The sequence below is a fragment of the Perca fluviatilis genome, chromosome 8 (assembly GCF_010015445.1).
Source record: "Perca fluviatilis chromosome 8, GENO_Pfluv_1.0, whole genome shotgun sequence".
Lineage (NCBI taxonomy): Eukaryota > Metazoa > Chordata > Actinopteri > Perciformes > Percidae > Perca > Perca fluviatilis.
Window position 1 is genome coordinate 1,057,833 of NC_053119.1, and position 9,995 is coordinate 1,067,827.

General features: G+C 42.7%; 1 protein-coding gene across 1 annotated transcript in view; it reads left to right on the forward strand.

Moving 5' to 3' along the window:
- Window positions 1-6,309, forward strand: part of prr5l (proline rich 5 like) — a 43,235-nt gene extending 36,926 nt beyond the window's left edge. The window contains exons 6-7 of the mRNA XM_039808072.1: window positions 1,328-1,508; window positions 4,975-6,309. Of these exons, the coding sequence (XP_039664006.1) occupies window positions 1,328-1,508; window positions 4,975-5,324 (531 nt within the window). The 3' untranslated portion in view covers window positions 5,325-6,309. The remainder of the gene's footprint in view (window positions 1-1,327; window positions 1,509-4,974) is intronic.
- Window positions 6,310-9,995: the final 3,686 nt, after the last annotated feature.

Here is a 9,995-nt window from a genome sequence, read left to right on the forward strand (position 1 = left end):
AATGTTGGGTAACAGTACCCCTCTCTCTCTCTCTGTCAGGGTATCCTAAACCCTATAATGTTGGGTAACAGTACCTCTCTCTCTCTCTCTCTGTCAGGGTATCTTAAACCCTATAATGTCAGGTAACAGTACCCCTCTCTCTCTGTCAGGGTATCCTAAACCCTATAATGTCAGGTAACAGTACCCCTCTCTCTCTGTCAGGGTATCCTAAACCCTATAATGTTGGGTAACAGTACCCCTCTCTCTCTGTCAGGGTATCCTAAACCCTATAATGTTGGGTAACAGTACCCCTCTCTCTCTGTCAGGGTATCTTAAACCCTATAATGTTAGGTAACAGTACCCCTCTCTCTCTGTCAGGGTATCCTAAACCCTATAATGTCGGGTAACAGTACCCCCTCTCTCTCTCTCTCTGTCAGGGTATCCTAAACCCTATAATGTTGGGTAACAGTACCCCTCTCTCTCTATCAGGGTATCCTAAACCCTATAATGTCGGGTAACAGTACCCCTCTCTCTCTCTCTCTCTGTCAGGGTATCCTAAACCCTATAATGTCAGGTAACAGTACCCCTCTCTCTCTGTCAGGGTACCCTAAACCCTATAATGTCAGGTAACAGTACCCCTCTCTCTCTGTCAGGGTACCCTAAACCCTATAATGTCAGGTAACAGTACCTCTCTCTTTCTCTCTCTCTCTCTCCCTCCCTCTCTCTCTCTGTCAGGGTACCCTAAACCCTATAATGTCAGGTAACAGTACCCCTCTCTCTCTGTCAGGGTATCCTAAACCCTATAATGTCAGGTAACAGTACCCCTCTCTCTCTGTCAGGGTATCCTAAACCCTATAATGTCAGGTAACAGTACCTCTCTCTCTCTCTCTCTCTCTGTCAGGGTATCTTAAACCCTATAATGTTGGGTAACAGTACCCCTTTTTTTTTTTTTTCTCTCTGTCAGGGTATCTTAAACCCTAATGTCAGGTAACAGTACCCCTCTCTCTCTTTCAGGGTACCCTAAACCCTATAATGTTGGGTAACAGTACCCCTCTCTCTCTGTCAGGGTATCCTAAACCCTATAATGTCAGGTAACAGTACCCCTCTCTCTCTGTCAGGGTACCCTAAACCCTATAATGTTGGGTAACAGTACCCCTCTCTCTCTCTGTCAGGGTATCTTAAACCCTATAATGTTGGGTAACAGTACCCCTCTCTCTCTCTCTCTCTGTCAGGGTATCTTAAACCCTATAATGTTGGGTAACAGTACCCCTCTCTCTCTCTCTCTCTCTCTGTCAGGGTATCTTAAACCCTATAATGTTGGGTAACAGTACCCCTCTCTCTCTGTCAGGGTACCGTAAACCCTATAATGTTGGGTAACAGTACCCCTCTCTCTCTCTCTCTCTGTCAGGGTACCCACGAGTCGGGTCTTCCCAGTCTGGAGTACTACCAGCTGGAGCGCCTGGTGGCCATCGTCGTGTCTCCGTATCTCAGCAACGTTCTGCACAACAGAAACCCAACCCAGCTGCTGGGTGAGTGCTCGCCATCGCTGCCCAATCCACGCGCACGAATAAAACCACTTGCTCCGCCCCCCCGCGAGCAGTCAAGGCACGCCACATCTAGCCTCCTGACAGCGTCCTGATCTGGCGAGCTCCAGTTTTCCACTCTCAGATCAGTCTGGCATCTTGAGATTAGAGAAATCAGCTAGGCCAATCAGCGTTGGTTTTGAGGTGGTGATAGACAGATGGTTTATCCAATCAGCTAACCAGGATTTTCAGACAGCGGTAGCCCTAATTCTGTTAGCCGCTCGCTAATGCTTTTTCCTCTTGGATCCTTCTTTTGGAATATGGACCGGGAACCTGAAATGGGGCCTTTTATTCCTAAATTCTTGTTACACAAACGGTAAACATCCTTTACCGACATGCTGCTAGCTTTCTGAGCTAACGAGCTAACGAGCTAACGAGCTATGCTTGGCCTGCAGCAGCAGCAGGGGTAGCCTGGCTCGTGGTTGTATTTTCAGACGCTTCGTTGATCTGATTGGTTGATTTTGCCCCGTCTATCACCAACTATAGGTGATAGACAGATGGTTTATTCAATCAGCTAACCAGGATTTTCGCCCCTTCCCAAAAGTTCTCCAACGGAAAGTTCCCAGATGGATATGCCGAGCTAATGCGACGCCGTCCACGGAGCGTGGAGAGACAAACTCTGAGTTAGCATCCAGTATCATCTCAGCAAAGTGAAAACATCGATACGTATCATCGGTACTAGGGCTGTGTGTTGGCAAGCATCTGGCGATACGATACGTATCCCCATACATGGGTCACCATTCTATATATTGCGATACTGAGCATGAGGCGATATATTGGGATTTATTTCAAGTATTATTTTAGAAAAACTAATATAAAAAAAACAAAAAAAAACATGATGTTGATAAAAGTCGAAGAAGTTTACTTTAGGTAAACAACTCAGTACACAGGAAATCAAAGTTTGGGATTGTGGTTCCCAGGTTCTTAGTGAGCTAATGTTGATATGCTAAAGTAGGCCTAAGGTCAGCCATAGCTACGTTGTGAGCTTCTAGCAAAAAGTCAGGCCCTGCTAGGCACTGTTAGGCCCTGTTGCGGCACGCGGGTACCGCTAAAGCGTTAGGCACCGGTTAGGCACTGTTAGGCAGTACCGGCCTATTGGGCACCGCTTAACCCGTTAGGCAACGTTGGGCCCATGCACTGTTAGGTACTGTTAGGCACCTGTTAGGCAACCGCTAGGCCCCGTTAGGCACTGTTAGGCCCTGTTGCGTTACACTGCCGTTACGGCCGCTAGGCACTTCTAGGCACCGTAGCACCGCTAGGCACCATTGGGCACCGTTAGGCACTGTTAGGCACCGGGCACGGTTAGGTACCGTTAGGCACTTCTAGGACTGTTAGGCACCGTTAGGCACCGTTAGGCACTATTGGCACCGCTAGGACCGAGCACTCATTGGGCACCTGCTAGGCACCGTTAGGCACCGTTATAGGCACCGTTAGGCACTGTTAGGCACCGTTGTTAGCACCGTTAGCACTCATTGGGCACCGCAACCGTTAGGCACCGTTATTAGGCACCGTTAGGCCCCAGCACCGCTTAGGCACCTACGGCACCGCTTAGGCACCGTTAGGCATTTAGCACCGTTAGGCACCAGGCGACCGAACGCTAGCACCTGTAGGGCACCGTTGGCACCTGCTAGGCACCGTAGGCACCGCTGGGCACCGTGGCCCGCTCCGTTAGGCAACCGTTAACACTGCTTGGGCACTGAGCTGGGCACCGTTGGGACGGCACCGTTGGGCAACGTTAGGCACCGTTGGCCGGCACCGCTAGCGACTGCAGGCACCGTTGGGCACCGTTAGGCACCGTTGCGGCACCGCGAGCACCGCTAGCATTCGGTCGCGGCACCGGTAGGCACCGCTAGGCCACCGTTGGGCACTGTTTGCAGCACCGTTAGGCACTGTTGGCAGCTACACCGGTTAGGCACCCGCTAGGGCACCGTAGACCTCGCCGCACTGCTAGGCACCGTAAGGCACCGTTGGGCACCACGGCACCGTTAGGCACCTGCTACAGGTGCGCACCGTTAGGCACTGTGAGGCACGCGAGGAGTTAGGCACCGTTGGGCACCGTTCGTGGGCACTGTTACGAGCGTTGCAGGCACTGTTAGGCACTGCTAGGCACTGTTAGGCACTGTGAGGCACTGCTAGGCACTGCTAGGCACTATTAGGCATTTAGAAATTTGGGTTTTCTTTCAACCAAATTGTCCAAAAAACATAACGTGGATGGTTCCGTACAACCATTACTCTTCACAAGTAAAATAAATGCATCAGTTCACTACTTTCATTCATTGAATTTGGGTGTTTTAGTTAATTTTAAAGCATTTGGGGGGAAAAAAGATAAAAAAATGTTGTAAAAAAACAACAAAAAAGTAAAGTGCAGAAAAATCTATCTAAATCTAATCTAAAAACTATCGGGAAAAAGTGACGAAAGTTTTAGAAAAATGTGACGAAAACGTCACCAAAAAAAAGGTTGAATTTGAAATCTATTGACCCAGAAAAAAATAAATGAATTGCGTGGTCGATTGGGAAGAGGGTCAGAGGTCAGAGGTCAGAGGTCAGGGGGGCGGGCTCGGCACTAATCAGCTGTTTTAAATCCTCCTGATCGGCTGCTGTGGTTGGTGGATTAACAGGCTCACAGACGCGCGGCCTGTTTGAGTCTGATGAGATTATGGCTGTAATCTGCAGCACGCCACCACACCAACGCCACTCTCCTATCCCTGATATTATCCTTCATGTCCCGGGACGTGGTTAGTTCATTTACATCTGGTCTGTCTGTCTGTCGGTCTGTCTGTCTGTCTGTGTGTGTGTGTGTGTGTTTATCTGTGTGTGTGTGTGTGTGTGTGTGTGTGTGTGTGTGTGTTTATCTGTGTGTGTGTGTGTTACTACGGCCAGAAAGTTGCGTTAAATGACCCTAAACCTCTCCTAATATAATAATATATAATAATAAATATATATAAATAAATAAATATATATAAATATATATACATATATATAATATAATATATAATATATATATATTATATTATATAATATATATAATATATATAATATATATATAATAATATATATATATATATATAATATATATATATATCATATAATATAATATATAATAAATAATAATATAATATATTATATATATATATATATATATATATATATAATAATAAATATAATATATAATAATATAATATATATATATATATACATATATATATATATATATATATAATAATATAATATAATAATATATATATCATATAATATAATATATATATATATATATATATATAATAATATAATATAATAATATATATATATAATATAATATAATATATCTACACTCATCTAAAAGCCCTTTTAGATGAGTGAGTTGCGTCTGTTCTCTCTGACTCCTGTCTCCTGTCTCCTGATTGGTCCCCAGAGCCTCGCCACCTGTGCTCGTCTCCGAAGGTCACCGTGACGCAGCACCACACCTGGTCGGACTCGGCGTCCCTGGCGCCGCTGGTGGAGCAGGAGGGCGAGGCCTACCTGGAGAAGTCTGGCGGCGTGCGGCGCCACACGGTGGCCAGCGCGCCCTCGGACGTCCGGCTGCTGTCTGCGGCGGGCAGGATGCATGCTGGGAAGGGGAGGGAGATGGACAACGGCGTGGGGGGAGGGGGAGGGGTGGAGTTTATGGTCGGGGGCGGGACGATGAGTCCCAGGACGTTCTCCAGCCAACCGGACGTAGCCGAGGCTCCGAGGGGAAGAGTCATCAGCCTTCCTCGCAGCTGATTGGATTAAAAAGGAGACGAGACAGTAGGAGAGGAAACAAGACAGTAGGAGAGGAAACGAGACACGAGGAGAGGAAACGAGACATTAGGAGAGGAAACGAGTCAGGAGGAGAGGAAACGAGTCAGTAGGAGAGGAAACGAGTCAGTAGGAGAGGAAACGAGTCAGTAGGAGAGGAAACGAGACACGAGGAGAGGAAACGAGACATTAGAAGAGGAAACGAGACACGAGGAGAGGAAACGAGACATTAGGAGAGGAAACGAGACAGGAGGAGAGGAAACGAGTCAGGAGGAGAGGAAACGAGTCAGTAGGAGAGGAAACGAGTCAGCAGGAGAGGAAACGAGACACGAGGAGAGGAAACGAGACATTAGGAGAGGAAACGAGACACGAGGAGAGGAAACGAGACATTAGGAGAGGAAACGAGACAGGAGGAGAGGAAACGAGTCAGTAGGAGAGGAAACGAGTCAGTAGGAGAGAAAAAGAGTCAGTAGGAGAGGAAACAAGTCAGTAGGAGAGGAAACGAGACAGTAGGAGAGGAAACGAGACACGAGGAGAGGAAACGAGACACGAGGAGAGGAAACGAGACATGAGGAGAGGAAATGAGACAGTAGGAGAAGAAACGAGACAGTAGGAGAAGAAACGAGACAGTAGGAGAGGAAACGAGACAGTAGGAGAGGAAACGAGACACGAGGAGAGGAAATGAGACAGTAGGAGAAGAAACGAGACAGTAGGAGAGGAAACGAGACAGTAGGAGAGGAAACGAGACACGAGGAGAGGAAACGAGTCAGGAGGAGAGGAAACGAGACATTAGTAGAAGAAACGAGACAGGAGGAGAGGAAACAAGACAGGAGGAGAGGAAACGAGTCAGTAGGAGAGGAAACGAGTCAGTAGGAGAAGAAACGAGACACGAGGCCTCTGAGTCCCTGATCCAGGATCAGGATAAATATGTTTTAGGATTGTTAAAGATGAATAAAGATGAATTCATACACGGCTGTTTATTTGTTTACTTCACCGAGGAATCTAAGTGACATATTTTATATTTAATTCATAATTAAGCTGAATAGTGAACGCAGTAACTGCAGGAAGATTTGGATGATCCTGTGAATGAAAATGTCACTTTATGAGTTTTTTTAACATTAATATGAGTTCCCCCCCCAGCCTGCCTATGGTCCCCTAGTGGCTAGAAATGGTGATAGGTGTAAACCGAGCCCTGGGTATCCTGCTCTGCCTTTGAGGAAATGAAAGCTCAGATGGGCCAATCAGGAATCTTCTCCTTATGAGGTCATAAGGGGAAAGGTTACCTCCCCTTTCTCTGCTTTGCCCACCCAGAGAATTTGGCCCCCCTGTCGGTTACTTTACAGTAATAACAATAAAGACAAGTACTGAGTGATTGTATTTTAAATGAGCACAAGTAGTAAAGTAGAACGTAACAGCTGTTATATATGTTAACGGTTATTTTCAAGTTTTATTTTGAGGGTCTTTTAAAGTTATTACATGCTGTCTCAGCTAGCGGTTAGCCGAATTAGCTGTTAGCTAAACTAACGTTAGCTTAACTGTGGAGGCTAACGGCAGACCGCTACAATCACCTAGTGGTCAGCCAAATTAGCTGTTAGCTAAACTAACGTTAGCTTGCCTGTGGAGGCTAACGGCAGACCGCTACAATCACCTAGTGGTCAGCCAAATTAGCCGTTATCTAAACTAACATTGGCTTGCCTGTGGAGGCTAACGGCAGACCGCTACAATCACCTAGTGGTTAGCCAAATTAGCTGTTAGCTAAACTAACATTAGCTTGCCTGTGGAGGCTAACGGCAGACCGCTACAATCACCTAGTGGTCAGCCAAATTAGCCGTTAGCTAAACTAACATTGGCTTGCCTGTGGAGGCTAACGGCAGACCGCTACAATCACCTAGTGGTCAGCCAAATTAGCCGTTAGCTAAACTAACATTGGCTTGCCTGTGGAGGCTAACGGCAGACCGCTACAATCAGCTAGCGGCCAGCCGAATTAGCCGTTAGCTAAACTAACGTTAGCTTGGCTGTCGACCAGAAGCGTGGAACAGATCGTGCGATGTCGTAAATCCTCGTACATACAGCACATGTGCATTTAGCGCTGTTATGGAGACGTATTAGGTCTCGTCTCTCCGTTGTGTTCTGAGAAACTTTTTGGACCAAAACTGATCGGTCCCCGCTGGCATTACTGCCGTCTGATTGGCCGTCTGGTCGGTGTGTCTGCAGCTTAAGACGGGAAAGAAAAGAATCGGAAACCTTGATTGATTTTGATCATTTCAATGTTTATTTTATTTTTTACAAATGTTCTGAATTCTGGCGCTTTGTAGATCTAGAAAAACTGACTTTTATTAATAAATGTTTTGTAAAAATACAAGCAGAGATGTGTGCAGAGCTGCAGATTCCTAAGTTTTACAAACATACATTTATAGAGTTTTTTTTAAATAAATAAATAAAATGTTTCTAATGCAACGACACAGGAGTCTCCTGGATACACTAACGATCACCGAATATTAATTTGTTGTTGTGTTCGAATACAGTCAGACCCAGAAATCAAAAGGTGAACAGGGGGACATTTTTACGGAAGCGTATTAAATTCACCATAGAACACCTTATCTCGTAATATCGAGAAAATAACATAATTTTCTAGGCCAATTCCGATTTCAGATTTTCTAACCACTTTACAGCACACACAAATATGTATTTTCTATCTTTTCTTTAATAGAACATGTGTTGAACAGATAATGGATCACTATGAAATAGAACTATATGAATTACTCCTGGTGTGGGACATTCACACACATCTAAAGAGCAACGCTAGAACCGGCCAATAACTACTCGTAATATTGAGAAAAGATCTCGTAATATTGGAAAAGATTTCGTAATATTGAAAAAAGATCTCGTAATATTGGAAAAGATTTCGTAATATTGAAAAAAGATCTCGTAATATTGGAAAAGATTTCGTAATATTGAAAAAAGATTTCGTAATATTGAAAAAAGATTTCGTAATTATGAAAAAAGATCTCGTAATTATGAAAAAAGATTTCGTAATATTGAAAAAAGATTTCGTAATTATGGAAAAGATTTCGTAATATTGAGAAAAGATCTCTTAATTTTGAGAAAAGATCTCTTAATTTTGAGATCCTATCTCGTAATTTTGGAAAAGATCTCGTAATATTGAAAAAAGATCTCGTAATTTTGAGAAAAGATCTCGTAATATTGAGAAAAGATGTAATTATGAGATCCTAAAGTGGTTGGAAAAAATTAAATCGGTATCGGCTGGCCTAACTCAAAGAAAATCGCAAATTGGAATCAGCCTAGAAAGTTGTAATCCACGCATCTCTAATTACGAGCTCAAAAGTACTCGTAATTTTGAGAAAAGATCTCGTAATATTGAGAAAAGATTTCGTAATTTTGAGAAAAGATCTCGTAATTTTGGAAAAGATTTCGTAATTTTGAGAAAAGATCTCGTAATTATGAGAAAAGATTTCGTAATTTTGGAAAAGATTTCGTAATATTGAGAAAAGATCTCGTAATTTTGGAAAACATTTCGTAATTTTGAGAAAAGATCTCGTAATTATGAGAAAAGATTTCGTAATTTTGAGAAAAGATTTCGTAATTTTGAGAAAAGATTTCGTAATTTTGGAAAAGATTTCGTAATTATGAGAAAAGATTTCGTAATTATGAGAAAAGATTTCGTAATTTTGGAAAAGATTTCGTAATTTTGAGAAAAGATTTCGTAATTTTGAGAAAAGATTTTGTAATTTTGGAAAAAGATATCGTAATTTTGTAAAAGATTTCGTAATATTGAGAAAAGATCTCGTAATTTTGGAAAAGATTTCGTAAGTATGAGAAAAGATTTCGTAATTTTGGAAAAGATTTCGTAATATTGAGAAAAGATCTCGTAATTTTGGAAAAGATTTTCGTAATTTTGAGAAAAGATCTCGTAATTATGAGAAAAGATTTCGTAATTTTGAGAAAAGATCTCGTAATATTGGAAAAGATTTCGTAATATTAAAAAAAGATTTCGTAATATTGAGAAAAGATGTAATTATGAGATCCTAAAGTGGTTGAAAAAAATGAAATCGGTATCGGCTGGCCTAACTCAAAGAAAATCGAAAATAATCCACGCATCTCTAATTACGAGCTCAAAAGTACTCATAATATTGAGAAAAGATCTCGTAATTATGAGACGGATGCATTTTCACAACAGAAAACAGCTGTTTGTGTGAAGCTTTCAGGCTAGCTGATGCCATACGTCTAATAATAATAAATTTAAATTATATAGCGCTTTTCACGAACTCAAAGTCGCTTACATTAATCTGTTTTTATTTTGGTTTGGGTCTGAGACATTGGGAGATGCTAATGTCTTTTAGTACCATGTACTATGTCCATTATAACTAATACTATATAATATACTCGTAATTACGAGATCTTTTCTCAAAATTATGAGTTATTTTCTCAACGTTACGAGATAAGGTGTCTACATTTTATTTTTGCTACGGTGAATGTAATACGCTTCCGTACATTTTTAGCTTCGGCTGAAGAATGTGAAGCTCTTTGATTGGAGGTTTCTTTGCTGAAATGCATCTTGGGAGTCGTCGTGGACAGTTTTGAATGTCCAGAGGGTCTCGTTTTAGATGTCTTCTCACACAGCTGTTCTTCTTTTGT